At 44.1% G+C, this 15,395-nt stretch overlaps 1 protein-coding gene across 1 annotated transcript in view; it reads left to right on the top strand.

Annotated features, from left to right (window-relative positions):
* Nucleotides 1-15,395, top strand: part of PTPRT (protein tyrosine phosphatase receptor type T) — a 1,804,620-nt gene that overhangs the window by 537,037 nt on the left and 1,252,188 nt on the right. Inside the window, exon 6 of the mRNA XM_069243772.1 lies at nt 3,171-3,345. Coding sequence (XP_069099873.1) covers nt 3,171-3,345 — 175 coding nt within the window. The remainder of the gene's footprint in view (nt 1-3,170; nt 3,346-15,395) is intronic.

Below are 15,395 nucleotides of genomic sequence, written 5' to 3'. Positions count from 1 at the left end.
TCATCCAGTCAGCGATGCTTGTCATGCATCTGTGAAAGTTGTTTTTTGTGGTGCTGGGGTCGTCAGTGAGTGGGAGGAAGAAATGGGTGTTGTCTGCGTATGAAATTATTTTGAGACCTAGGATCTAACAATGTTGGCCAGCGGAGTCATATATTCGTTGAAGAGAGTGGGGCAGAGAGATGAGCCCTGGGGGACTGGCTGATCTTTTTTGAAGTTGAAGATGTTGTGTGGGAGCTCCTGAGTGGATGAATTTCATGGTAGAAGTAGTGTCCTCAGTGGAAAGGAGGTCCAGGTGGTCACTCTGTGGGTCATGTTGGCTGCAGTGGTGGCAGGTCTGTCGAATAAGTCCATAGGTGTGGGTTGGGGTTCGAAGTTTCTGTATAAGTTTGTGATCTTATGGAAGAAGTCAGCAACATTATTGCATGTTTCCTGTGAGGGGGAGGTGTTGTTTTCGCTGGCAATTGGGTTGGAGAATTTTCTAATGATGTTGAAAAGTTCCTTGGAATTTGTTGGTGCTGGTTTTGATGTGTGTCGCTAGGGCTGTCTTCTTTCTTGTCCTCAGCAAGCAGTGGTAGGGGTTGAGTGAGGTCTTGAAGGCTGCCCTGTCAAATGTTTCCTTGCTGGCACACCATCTCCCTTCTAGCTGTTTTTTCTCCCATTTTGATGTTCTGAGTTGTTAGGTGTACCAGCTGGCTTTTTGGAGGATTTTCTATGGTTGCTGTTCTTGATTGGGAAAATGCTGTTGGTGCAGTTTGTGATCCAGGTGTTGAAGTTATTAACTCCTTGTTCGAGGCTGGTGGGGGCAGTGGGGTTCAAGATGTTGAGGGCGTCCATCCAGCTGGTCTCTGATATTTTTTTCCACCTTCGGTAGGGAGTGCTGATCATCTTGGGTATGGCGATAAGGTGGTTAGAGATGCTGAAGTGGACAATGAGTAATTGGTCCATGTGAGCTCTGACGTGGCTGCATTTGAAGTAGTTGCTGGAGGTGAAGATAGGTTTGAGCATGTGTCCTCTGGTGTGCTTAGAGTTATGGATGATCTGGGTCAATCCGAGGCTGCTCATATTGTCTGTGAGTTGTGCGGTGTTATTGTCGTTGGGGCTGTCGATGTGGAAATTTAGGTCGCTGAGGAATTTCTAGTCCTTGGAGTCTAGGGCTAGGGGGTGCCATGTGTTCTGCGATGGTGTTGCAGCGTGTCCAGTGTCGGTATGCGAGGATGCCTCTGATGGTTGTGTTGTTGTCGGTGTAGGGCTTGAAGTTGAGGTTTCCATGGGGGTGGTGGTGTTGCCCTATACAGTCTCTTTGTGGATGATGGCTCTTTTTCCTCCTTGTTTGTTGGTGCAGTCCTAGTGAAATATTTTGTATCCATCTGAAATCGCTGTGGCAATGTCTGTGGTGCATGTGGGATTGAGCGAGGTCTTAGTGAGGAAGATGATGTTTTGTGCAAGGTGGTGATGAGGTCCCATTATTGTGGTGGAATGCTTGCGCATGGAGCATGTGTTGAGGAGGGTTAGGTAGTAGCGTCGATGTGTAGTTTCTGGCATGATTAGATGACAGGTCGGTGTGGTGTTTTGTGATTTGGCGGTGGTCATGCTGGTGCAGGAAAAGGTGCACCTGGCATAGGAAATCAGCCCTCCCTTAGAAAGCAGTTTTGCATGGCAGTAGCATTTGCTGGGTTTTCTGGTGTTCAGAATGTTGAGGGTCGTGGTGTTGTATCTGCGGGTGGGCCTAGGACCAGGAGTCCTGGTGCTGGGTTAGGGCCAGGCATGGAGGGATGGACATGGGCTTGCCTTCTGAACACCTTTGATGCATCTGCTGCATACGGCCATGCAACGGGTGCTGGGGCCTCCACTAAGTAGGTCCTGGGAGGAGAGAGGGGTGCTGGGAGGAAGTGGGTGGGGCTAGGCAGGAGAGCAGCGGTCAGGAGAGGAATTTAGTGGCAGTTGGGAAAATAGATGGGAGAAAAGCAAGCTGTATCAAAGAATGAGCAGAGAAATGAGCAGAAAAGAACAGATCAGAGAGAAAACAAGCACATCGCAGAGCTTAAGATCAAAGGAAAGACAAGAAATGGATAGAAAGCAGGCAAATAAAAAAAGGAGGTAAAGGTCCAAAAAGAGAGCAGAAACAGAGTGAAAGTGGGCAGAGAAAAAACAGAGAAAAATCTGAGAAAGCGGGCAGAGAAAAAACAGAGAGTTAAGAGAGATTAAGGTCCGAAGAAAGAGCAGAAATGGAGAAAAAGTGGGCAAAACATCGCAGGCAGTGAGCAGAAGTAAAAAATGGTGAGGCCAGAAGAAGGAGATCAGGCAGCAGAAGCGTCGACGAGGACTGGCAGTGCAGCTGGCACAAGGGAGAGCTGGGTCAAGGACTTGCTCAATGGGGTTGACCTGTGGCCTTCATTAAGTAGGTTACAGGAGTAAGGACGGGTGCTGGGAGATAGTGGGTGGGTCTAGGCAGTAGAACAGTGATCGGGACAGGGGTTTGGCAGCAGTTGGGAGGTGGAAAAATGGGCAGGAGAAGAGCGAGTGAGATCAAGGAATGAGCAGAGAAATTAGCAGAAAAAAAACAGAAAAGAGAGAAAGCGAGCAAAAATCAGAGCTCGAGATTAAAGGAAAAATCAGAAAAAGAGAAAAAAAAGAGCAGAGAAAAAAACAGAGTAAGGTCCAAGGAAAGAGCAGAAATGGATTGAAAGCGGGCAGAAAAAAACGAGAGAAAAATCAGAGGAAGCAGGCAGAGAAAAACCAGAGATAAACCAGAGATTAAAGTCCAAGGAAAGAGCAGAAACAGAGATAGAGCAGGCAAAAAGATCTGCTATTAGAACAAAACAGAGCATGTAGTGCAGAGAAGTCAAAGATGGTGAGGCCAGAAGCAGGAGATCAGGCAGCAGAAATGGCGACAAGGGCTGGCTGCGCAGCTGGCATTGGAGGGGGAGCTGGGCCATTAATTATCTTCCATATTTGGGGGCAGACTCCAAATTGAGTGTAAATGGATCATCTTTTACAATGAGGGTGCACAAATTCTTTTTGTAATATTAACGGGAAGGGCTTAAAAAGGGTCTGCCCTAAAAGGGAAAAAGGTTGTCCAAGAGTGTTTTTTTAGAATGAATGTGTTTTGGTTGCCTTCGTTCCTCTATCTGTTCCCTGATAGGTTTGTGTATTTTTTCCTTTCCCCATAGCAATGGAATGGAAAGGACACAGCACTCATGGTCACTAGGGTGGTCAACCACCGACGCTTTTCTGCCACCGTCAGCGTGGCGGACACTTCCCAGAGGAGCATCAGCAAATACAGATGCGTTCTTCGCTCAGATGGGGGATCAGGAGTCTCAAACTATGCTGAGTTAATTGTGAAAGGTAAGTGCCTATGTATTGTCTGGTATAAAAAATAAAAACCGAGAAATGTCTGACAATGACTCCAAAATGGCAAAGCACATGGCATTGAATGGATCCCACGCAAGGTTGCAAGTTAATTTTTTAGTTGGGCCCTGATGAATCAAGACGGTGAACAAACCCTTAGGGACAAGTTACAATTAGAGTGGATTTAGGTGTGGAGATGGTGAGTGTCCTGAATATATGAATCTGGGTGGTATTCCTGCATCTAAATATGCCTATTCTCTGTTAATAGCCATGGAATGGACATGTCTATTCAAACCCATGTTTTCTGGATGGAATTCCACATGGATTTTCCAGTTCCATGGGGATTAACACTCACATTTGCCATCTCCTTGGATGTACCACCTGTTTGCAGGAGGAAGAAGAAAATGTTGCATGGAAAACGTGCATGAAGCCTTCATCTGCTGTTTATTTCCAGTTGATTGGCAAAGTGCACATATTACGCTTTGGGCTGTGCACCTCATATTAACTGATTGGTTACACTGGTACTTACGCAGTTTAAATTGACCCAACAGAAGTGACAGGTAACTTTTGCATGCAAGTTGTGTTTTTTGGTGGAAGTTGACCATCACTTAGCATCGAAACAACTTTGCCTCACAAGTTGTCTTGGACGGGACAGTGCAAAAACCATGTGTGTAGAGGCAAAGACAGCTCTGCTAAAGTAGTGTGAAAGGATTTTTCACCAAATCCTAACATAAAGGGTAACCAGAGGCGTACAAGGGCCAAGTGGTGTAAATAGCCTGATACACATTTAATATTTCTCTTTTTTCCTTCATACTGGCAGTATTTTTATGGCCTCACTCACAAATGCTCAGGTCTTTTACAATCCTAACAGAAACACCTGTTTGGGCCTATATCATAGTTACAAGTGGTGCAGGGTTTAACACAATAAGAAATTACCAGATGCTATGCCTTGAGGTCATCACCACATTTAAATTTCAGCAAGTCCTACCTGCCAGAATCCAGAACTTAATGGGGTAAAATGTTTGCTGGGAACTGAAAAATTAGGATTTTTGTGCAGACAGCACTAAGATAGATATGCTCTATTGCATTTTTACTGTAAAACTCCTGAGAGTTGCTGTTTTTCGCACCTGATAAATTCTAAAGGTCGTGGTATTGGATTTTATCAGGCGTGATAAAGATTGCATACCCCTCCAAAGCCCAAGTGAACATTTTCCTTACCCCACACTTACTCTACAAATGGTGACATTTCAAAGTAATTCAGCTCCTTTCTGCGCCACATACGCCTGTGCCATCAAGCTTACATTTATTCCTGCATGGAAAGAAGGCAAACCTATTCTAAATGTTTGTGGTAATTCATAAAGTTAAGACTTTCAGATTGTATTGACTTTGGCACAATTACATCTGCATTAGCTAAATTCTGGGAAAGAATAATTTTCTCTCCAACAGCCCAAATTTACAACACAGTTCACAAATCTTCCCACGTAATAAGTCATATATCCGTACATAAAAATGCTGTGACCCGGGATCTTTAGTTTCCATGCCAGTTGACAAGTTCCCAAGACCTGTGTTCAGAGAACTCATTGTCAATCGGCCCCAATAACACATCTCTTCTGGTAGGTTTTCTGCAGACACTGACAGCTCTGAGAACCAAGCCAAAGACTAGCCTTCAGAGCAACAGGAAATACCTCACATTGTCAGCACCTCATTGACCAGAAGTCTTATATGTTTACAACATCGCCATGACTTCTGTCTGGTATCAAAATGCCTATTGGTGCGACTGTTGTTATAGTCTTAAGAACCAATAGCAAGGTTTGCTGCTAAAAAGTTGATACCATTAAGACGTTAAATGGTAATGAATTTAGCGATCTCTGTTAGATAGGAAGTCGATGTGAGCTTACAGGCTTCAAACTCGAGTCCAGAAAACTACAAAATATAGTTGCAGCGAGCATGTGACTCACCCAGCCACCTTACCAGTAAATACATATTACTTGTTTGACAAATGTCAGATTCTCAATATGAATGCCTATTTACCTGACACAACTACTTAGTAGTATGTTGTTTGGAATTCTGCGACCTAACTCAATTCCAGAGTTGACTCTTGAACCCTCACGTGGTTTCTTGAAATTTAGGCAAAACGCCTATTCATTTAGCAAAGTTGCCTTTGGTTATTCCAAGAAGTCTTCCCTAGGATTAACTAGCATTACATACATAGCTTATTTCGGATTCAGCCTTTAAACAGCAACAACAAGCATAAACAAAAGTATTCTAAAAAGTGCTTCAGCTGGTTCCGACCTTGACTTACTTGGTCAGCGAGCTTTTATTGCTAGTAAATGCCTTTTGGTATCCTGGAAAAAGGAGCCCGAGAGACTCTTCAGAGCGCCCCAGGCTGTGCATTTCACGCCCGAAGAAACACATGCATTTTAGTATCGCCAATACGAAATTTTGACCAAATGCTTCCTCGTAATTAATTCATGCTAAATGAAAGCAGATGGATGCATCAAGAAGTATGTATTCTCTGCAAACAGGCCGAAGCAATTAGCAGGCTCCACAAATTGCGCATTTCAGTACATCTGTTTGGAAAATACAGGAACATTTGTACACACTAGTTTCTTCGACAATCTGGGAAATTATTTCTGCACCCCTCTGAACAATGCTACGAAGGAAGCAAGTACTGGCTGTACACAAGACAGAAGTGTTTCTAAACATAAGATTATTGAGCACAACACAGAAATATTACAAAAAATATTTTTTGGCATGCCGACGTTTCACAGTAACAAAATAATCAGAAACAGAAGGAAATCTTGGCATGCAGTAAATGTAAATGTTTAACTTTATTTCTGAGCCGCTCTCACCGTGATTATTATTATTAATTAATTATATTTAGCCTCTATTTGAGTCTATACAATACTTACACTGTACCTTTGCAGAAAATTACAAAGCATTTAACATGCGTCTCAAAGAGTGGGCTCCAATGTGATATTCATAATACAATTTTCATCTTTATTCCTGTGTTAATATGTAGGGGCAGCTTTATTGCTGATGGCAAGGAGTGCCCCATTCTTTGTTGCTACCCACCTCCCTTCATCTCCTTCTCCGGGGATTTCCTCAATACCACCATCCAATGAGCTCGTCACTTCCCACGGTTAATTAATTTCTTTTATAACGCTACTCATCCCTGTAATGGGTCAGCGCTGAATTTCACTCTCTGATATTATGCAGAGACAATGGGGCATATTTAAGAAAAGTGGAGCGGCACTGTGTGCCGTGCCACTTTTCTTGCACCCTTTCCTACCCCCCTACCACCACCATGCGTTCATCATATTTAAAATACGGCGCACTATGGCTTAGGGTAGGGGACAATAGTGTCATTTTTCATGATGCTATTGATGTACTCTGCAAGAGTAGCACCAAAATATTAGCGGAACTCCTGCAGAGTACATAGGAGCCCATTTTAAATAATGGAAGTCCCCTTTTAATGCCTGCTCTGAGCAGGCTTTAAAAATGGCAAAAAAACAACACAAGGAAATCTGTTAGTTTTCCTTGTGCCATTTTTTTGCCCCCCCCCCTAATGTGGGAAAGCCCCCTTTGCATACCTTATGCCTGGCGCAGGCATAATATAGTGCAAAGGGTTACAAAGTGGCTCAATGCATGCATCGCACCACTTTGTAAATGTGGTACGAGGACTTTGGCCTCGTTGGGCCACATTAGAGTAAAAAAAAAATGACTCTAATGTGGTGCAAGGTGGAGCTAGGGGCTTACAAATATGCCCCAATGTATCATACATATGTGTAAATCAATATATAGTTAATGTTATGTGAGACAGAGAGGGCTACAAGGTGAAATATCATCCACAGTAGTATGTGTTATATGTTAGGTGTGCTTGGTCTAGATAAACACAAACTTATAACTCTGTGGTTGAGGTTGTTTAAGCCAATAAGATCTTATTGTTACGCAAAGGAGCCCTGTTTAGCAATCTTGGAGTAACGAAACAATGGCAAAAAAAACAAACACTTTGTAAACTCAGGCCTTGTAGTTTGCCTGCAACTCAATGATTCCGGTTCACAGCTCACTGTGCTATAGATGAAAGATTGTGACTTATGAACTACAAGTAAGAAAATATTTTTTATGATAAAAGTAGTAAACAAGGGCCAGTATTTGTGACTCACAATTTGCAAGTTTTTGTGATTCACAAATTGTTAGTTGCAAACACTGATGTACAATAGTGCCTGAGACACTGGTTGAGATAACCAAATGGGTCACAAGGGACCTGCCTCATTAATATTCATGAGGATGGTCACAATTTGTCACCCATTGGTAATGGCCGGCATTCACAAGGAAGGCTGGCTGCTGGGGTCAGCAGACCACCATGTCTGTGACAACTTTTTAAATAAAACATTTTTTTTTTAAGGCAGCCTGTTTCCCGGATGCATTTTAAAAATAAAAATGAAAAGATTTATTTTCATTTTTTTAGAATGGGCAGTGGTCTGTGGGACCAATGCCTGTTCTGAAAAATTGTTGGTGATCCCATTTACAAAGGGGAATTGGTACCTTGGAGACTCCTTTTCATTTGTGAATGGTTTGCCTCCTCCTTCTCGGAGTCGGTAAAGTATGAGTGTTTTGCGACCTCATTCCCAGTTGCAAAACATTCATACATACCAGTGCGACTCGCTATTAAGAAGGGACACCCTTACACGCCCCTTCCTAACAGCGACTCACAAGCTTTATTTTGCAAACCGGTGTTAGGTTACCGACTCTCAAAATAGGGTTGGTACATAGGAAAATGTATTTTACCAGCCGCAGGTGGCCCAATGGGATGTTTGCGACCTGTTAAATGCTTAGTACATCTTGCCCCTACTGCGCTATTATTAAATACTGATTTGTGATTTGGAGGTCTATGCTACCTTATGAGTCAAGACTGTGAGTAGACAAAACACAGATCTCTACAGCATGTACATTAACCTCCAGAGCTACCTTGTAGTTGTTATTATGCCCTGAGGATTGTTGGGCACACAAAGGGGGTGATTCTCACCCTGGCGGGCGGCGGAGGCCGCCCGCCAGAGTTCCCCCCTCCAGAATACCACACCGCGGTCATTAGACCGCTGCGGGTATTCTGGGTTTTACACTGGGCTGGCGGGCGACCGCCAAAAGGCCGCCCGCCAGCCCAGTGTAAAACAACCTTCCCACGAGGACGCCGGCTCCGAATGGAGCCCGCGGAGTGGGAAGGTGCGACAGGTGCAGTGGCACCCGTCGCGAATTTCACTGTCTGCAATGCAGACAGTGAAATTCATTGTGGGGCCCTCTTACGGGGGCCCCGGCAGTGCCCATGCCATTGGCATGGGTACTGCAGGGGCCCCCAGGGGCCCCACGACACCCCATACCGCCATCCTGTTCCTAGCGGGCGAACCGCCAGGAACAGGATGGCGGTATGGGGTGTCTGAATCCCCGTGGCGGCGCAGCGAGCTGCGCCGCCATGGAGGATTCAGAAGGGCAGCGGAAAACCGGCGGGAGGCCGCCGGTTTTCCACTTCTGACCGCGGCCGAACCGCCGCGGTCAGAATGCCCTGTGGGGCACCGCCAGCCTGTTGGCGGTGCCCCCGTCATTTTAGCCCTGGCGGTCGACGACCGCCAGGGTTAGAATGACCCCCAAAATCTTTACAGGGCTGCTTTTTGTCTTGCTTGTCATGCCTGCCCTGTCTGCTCAGTCTTCATAGCAGTCAGTCACACCAGTATAATTTCGACACTGTCAACATGTTTAATCAATCCTCTGAAATGTTAGATTTGGATTTTAACTGCATGTGTAATTCACAAGATGTTTTTGATGAGTAGGCCGATAGTATTTTTTTGTTAAACTATGTGGCTAGTGGGGATGGTCACTCGGACCAGAGTGAGTGCCTCGAGCTCCCTGCTATAACAATAAGGTGTTTTTTAGATCATGTGCTCGAACCCTAGCTTTGCAGCCTTTGCCTTCATGCCCTCTTGCTTGGCAAATTGCGTACCATAGATGAATAATATTAGCAACTGTCATTTACATTGCTTAGAAATGGCCGACATGTGCTTTACAAAAAAGGTATTATTACTGCACTACCTGAAGTGCTACAAAATCAGATTAGTTGCGATTGTGTGTAATATATTTTCCAATTAACAAAGAAATAGAAGAGCTAGAGGTAAAAACAAGATGACTGGACAAACATATCCAGGAAATAGCTTGAACAGACCACATACAGACATGTCCTTCGCTTTGATTTGTCCTTTTCTCTACACCCTTTGGCTTTAGAGTAACACAAACATAAGTGCAAGCCCTGAGAAAGCCCCAGGCTAAGTGACCACTAGGGGGCAAAACACGTCAGCTGAAAAAACTATGAACATGTGCTGATAACCTTGTTCAAGGAATGTTAGCTGAAAACCCTTGTGAATTCTAAATTATGGGATGATTCCTTAACAGAATGTGAAAGATATATTGTGTTCAAAGCTCAAAACTAACTCTTCCATATACTACGTAATGCAGATTATGTTATTATATTAGAGCTACATGGTGTCTATGCTAAAAAAAAGTGAGTAAGAACAATGCAAGTAGAACAATCACTGTCTTGAATTTTTTAAATGACGCAATGAGAAGCCAATGTACTTGAGATAGTCTTTGCTACAACCTTCTCGCCTCTGCAACGTGAACAGCCGCCATATTCTGGCTATTTTGGAATTGTCAAAGCAAACTACCTGAAGGTTTTAGTTGCAAGATCGTTGTAAAGTCATAAAAAAAATAGTCTGGCACATCCACATGGACATAGTTATCTGGAATGATAAGTAGCCCTTCCATCAAAGTGCTACAGATGGCAGGAGGACAGGTCTCTAGTTGGTTCATATTGGCAGAGTTACTGAGAACCTGAACATATCACATACGGAAATTAGCTATTGGCCCACGAGTCTTACGGGCACGGAACCCAGGAACATGTCTCTAGCAGATAGCTTTGCCGGACGCGAGTATTTGTTCCATAAGGATAATTGGAATCCAGAATGATGAATACAGATGGCCAGAGAAATCTGAAGCTTGACATTGATTAGCTGTCATGTAGACAGATGGCCAGAGATGGGTATTTCTTTTGCAGAGTGTCTGACGTTTTCAGATCAGCTTGCTTATAAGAATTAAAGGGACATGCTCGATGGCCCCTCGCTCTATAGCATGGATTTATCCATGTTTCCAATACACTGATTAGAAATTATATGAAGTCATTCAAGGCAGATAAACTAAGTGAATGCAAGTCAAAAATGAAATTACATCTCACTTTTTAACAGTCATCTCTTCATTGATGGGTGAAAGATGGACCGCCATTGCCATTAGACAGTGAATGGCGAAGGATGGAGAGCAATGCACGGTGAACACCCTCTGGGCCTCAGATGTCACAGTGGAAGTTAAGCCCTTCCTAGGTCTCACTCAGTCTATGGTTTGGTGCCATGACATGCCTGAGCTGCCTACTTCGGAGCTGGGAGAACCAGGTTCGGGTCTTGGTGTTTGCTCAACGTCCTGTGATTCTAGGCAAATCACTTAATTTCCCAGCGCCTACAATTCAGAGCCTTGAGACCCTCACGGGTGATTTGCCATGCCTTACATATCCTGGATTATTTATTATTATTTTATAACGACTTTTAGACTCAGTGATATATGGCTCTCTGTTAAACATTCTGAAACACACTTGGGGTTCCCCATCCTTCATGGCATCTGCTAATATGGCCTCCGTATAGAACAGTCTCTGCTGTTCTTCAGTGCACACAGTGATGTGGCCACTGTACAGAACCAAGTAGCTTTCAGGGTTGAACATGGAATTTGTTGAAGCAGTCACATTATTAAGTAAGCTTTCCCCAATCCTCATAATCTTTGTAACATTTGTTGATGTAGCCACATTGCAGAACCATGCAAATCTCCCAGTTGTTCATTGCATCTATCAATGTTGCCTTTATGGGGAACCATACATCCTTCGCTGTTCCTTATAGCATTCGTTGGCACTGTTTGCATGTAGAACCGTGGAAACATCCCTGCTCTTCATGTCAACTGTCTATTACGTATCCGTAACTTAATTATGTGGCCTCTCTCACTCCTCATGCTCTGTCATCCTTTCATCTTTCTAGTACTGCCTTTCATCTTTCAAGTATTGGTGCAGCTACCTATACGTCTATATTTTCAGCTTTTATGGCAACTAATAACATATTACTGCACTTTAGGAAGTAGAAACAGTTCACTGAACTTACACTCATCCACTCACATTTCTGTTGGGCCATATACTTTGCAATTTGTGATCAAAACAAGCTCGGAAATTACATACAGCTTATTTAGTTATGCCAGGAATAACTTTTAAATATGTTGGAGAAATTTGAAAAATTCATGAAATTAGCAACATTTTGAGAAAGTTTAACCACGCAATTTCATAATTGTTTTTTTTAGAACACCCATCTTGCACCTGAAAGTCTCATCAGATGTGAGAGGGAGACTGATTTACACAGAAAGTGTTCTCCCAAGAGACCTTTGCGGCCTGAATGTGTCTCCTGCTAGGATCTTGCAAGGCGTATTTATGTGAGGTGTGAACTTACTTAAAAAAAACAAAAGACTAGCAAGATAAGAAACAACAAAATTCTAGGTTTAGGCATTACTATCACATTGTAATTCCATGTAGTTTAATCATGCAGATTTACCTAAGAAGTACGAAAGATTACACATGAATAACACAAGAAGAGCAATAGACACCAAGATGCATTTTGTATCTAGAAACAGGGCTAAATGCCATAGAACACGAATAGGGAGTGTGAGCAGCCACTCACACTCACTAAATGTTCTCCTGGGGTAGGATATTTCTCCAATTTACTAGCTGCATTTAGATGTATTTTCTAGTGCAATATACACCCTTGTGTCTGAAATGGAAGTGAGTGGGCACTTTGCACTAACACACAGCTCCAAATGCAGCAGAAGACAAATAGCAAGCTAAATATGCTCTTGTCGTAGGATTGTATCCTCCAGATTACTGTAAATTATGTTGGGAGACATTGGGTAATTATTGCTAACTACGCATCAAAGACTAATGCAGAATTACTCAAATTCTCTGATTACTCCGGTGTAATTGAAATTTTGCCCAGGCCTACAAAATTAGTTCTGAAAGAGTAATCAAGCAGTATTTTTCAAACTTCTCATCGAATTTCATGAAGTTTCAAAAAATAACTCAGTTTTGCGAACCCTTCCTATTTAGGTAAAAGATTATTGATTGGGGCATAGAAAGTAAGATGGAATAAGCTTGCATGACTTAAGGGAGTCAGTGGACAAAAGTTTATACTAAATAAGTAAATACATATATATTTTGAATGTAAAGTTTCGACGAAATTATTAACATGTATGGCTTTTACACTACATGTATGCTGTAAATACATTATGTAGCAACAGTTTCTCATCTTAATTTCACCAGACAAAGCAGCAAAGTCTTCTGTCTTCCACATGACCTCCTAACACAAGCTTATCTTGACCTTTAGCCCAACCATAGGCAGTAATTCAAACCGTGTAAAACTTTAAGTGGCGATTACAGGGATTTTTCCTATGGGCTTGCCACCAGCACTGCTGAAAAGTGGGGGTATGCTAAATATCAATACATTGATTCCACCTAAAGCCTCTTTCTTCCACAACCCTCCACTTACTTTCTCTTAATCTCACGCTATAACTGGTGCCCTAAGGTAACTATAAATCACCCCCCGCTATGCACAGTTTTTTTGTCAAAAAGTTTACTTGCAAATATTGCATTGATATAATCACTGATATTATCAAAGATGTCACGAGTGCTGTAATTTGTGGGGCAATTACCAGTGCACGGTGAGGGTACAAGTTACTGTTTCCTTAGAGTACGAGTTCTATTTACTTGAGATAACTTTAAATATAACAGGTGAGTTTCTATGGTTTTGTACGTTTAAAATGTGAGCCTAACTATAACGTCCATGTAGACTTTGGGTTTTTTCAATGAATTTCTTTTTTTAAATAAATTCTATTTCCTAATTATAATGTTCCTGTAACCTTTGTTTTTTTCAGTGAATTTCTATGTTTTTTTAACATAAAGTAATTTTCATTACTATATGTTGTTATAGGGGTTGGCCTGACCCCTAACCACTAAACCCCACGCTGCCCACAGTCTTTGGCCGTGTGCAGTGGAACTTGGCTGCAGGTCCATGTGGCCCCCCCTTCCCCGGGGGAGTCCATCCCTAGTGGCCTGGCCTTCTAAAATGTTTTGGGGGGCGATGGGGGCCTTGCGGCCCTCTACTCCAGCTGATTTCTCCCCCCGGGGACCCCATCGCCTTGGGCCCAGCACAAATATATGTATTTTTGGGGGATGGGGGCACATGGCCCACTCCTCAGGCCAATCCTGGCCTTGGGGACCCATCTCCTAGAGCCTTCCACGCAGCCCCACTCTCCAGGCCAATTTCAGCCTCAGAAACCTCATACCCCCGGGGTCCGGCATTAATTTATTTTTTATTTCTGGCAAGTGGGGGTCACTTGGTCCCCCGCCCCGGGATGATCTCGGCCCCAACGACCCCATTCCCTGGGGCCTGGCCTAATCATTTAATCTTATTTTTGTGGAAGGGGCACTGCGCAGCCCCCCTGCCTTGGTGGATCTCAACCCCAGGGCTCGGCCATGTCAACTAGGTGCCCCCAGGACACCGAGTCACAATGTTGGGGCTTGTGGAGGGAGCTTGATGGCCCCTCGGTCCCAGCCGGTTCCCCACCCCTTGTGAGAGCCAGCATTGCGGTAACAGACAGGGAGCTGCTAAACATGCAGTTCCCTGTCTGTGAGAGCAATTGTCTCTTCTGTTTCCCTGCCTGCATCTCCGCAGGCAGGGAAACAGAGGAATCCTCCACTTCGCTCAAGTGAGAGCTGAACCGGAGTGTTTGCTCTGCCTGCATTGTCAGCTCCAGCCAAGTTAGAGCAAACATCTATGTCCCGGGGGGTGGGCACCATGGGACATAGCAGGAGCCGGCCCTGGGTGTGGCAGTCCCCAGGGCAATCTATGGCTCCTCGAGGGGGGCCGCATGTCCCCCTTCCAAATTAAATATCCCCAGAGAGGTGGATGTCCCTGGGGCTAGGGGTCTTAAAAGAACTACCCATCTAATTTAAATTTAGCCCTGGGGGGTGGCTGTCCCTGGGACTGCACGGGGGCCGGGTGGCCCCACTGCATTTAATTGGAAAATTTGCCCCAGGGAGGTGGCGGTACACAGGGGTGCAGGGAGCTGGGCGGCCACTTCGCATTTCATTTGACATTCTCCCCGGGGCTGCAGGGGGCCAGGTGACTCCCCTGCGTTTCATTAAACATATTCCCCCTCAGGGAGGTGGCAGTCTTCAGAGCTACATTGGGGGGCCAGGTGCCCCTGCATTTCTTTAAACAAATTCTGCCCCAAGGAGATGGCAGTCTATGGAGCTGAGAAGGGCTGGGCACCCACCCCGCATTCATAATTTCAATGCACCCAGAACCTGGCCCACCCAGAAGCTGCATTTAAACAATCATGAAAGCCCACGCTTGTTTTTTTTTCTTTAAATCTTCTTTGGATCCATGGACCCGCCGCGTCTCCCACCAAATTCTTTTTTTAAAATGCTTTTTTGGGTCAGCAGGTCCCTCTGGGACCCCAGCACCAGAGATAAGGGGTCAGGGTGTCCCTACCCTGGCCCCTTTTCTTACTTTTTACATTTGTTTCTGGAAATCGGCTAAAGCCTAGTCCCTAGATGGCTGCCAACACTTCCTTGTTGAAGTGTTGGCAACCAATCATATCTCTGCAAGAGATCAGAGCGGTTTGCGGAGCCTTCGCATCACCATATAAACAAATTTGGACTTTCTTTAATATTTTACAAACTATTGCATGTATTTACACCAAAGTAAAAAGGGTGCTTTCTGGACCAACTACCTTTCTGCCAAATATGGTGTAATTCGGTCCAGTGGTTTGGGCACTATTCCTGTACCTCTGTGTGTGTGTGTGCATATATATATATATATATATATATATATATATATGAGTGGGGGGTACAAAGATGTGGC

This window comes from Pleurodeles waltl, chromosome 7 (genome assembly GCF_031143425.1).
Source record: "Pleurodeles waltl isolate 20211129_DDA chromosome 7, aPleWal1.hap1.20221129, whole genome shotgun sequence".
Classification (NCBI taxonomy): domain Eukaryota; kingdom Metazoa; phylum Chordata; class Amphibia; order Caudata; family Salamandridae; genus Pleurodeles; species Pleurodeles waltl.
Note: the sequence above shows the minus strand (reverse complement) of the source record. Positions and strands in the feature narration are given on the sequence as shown.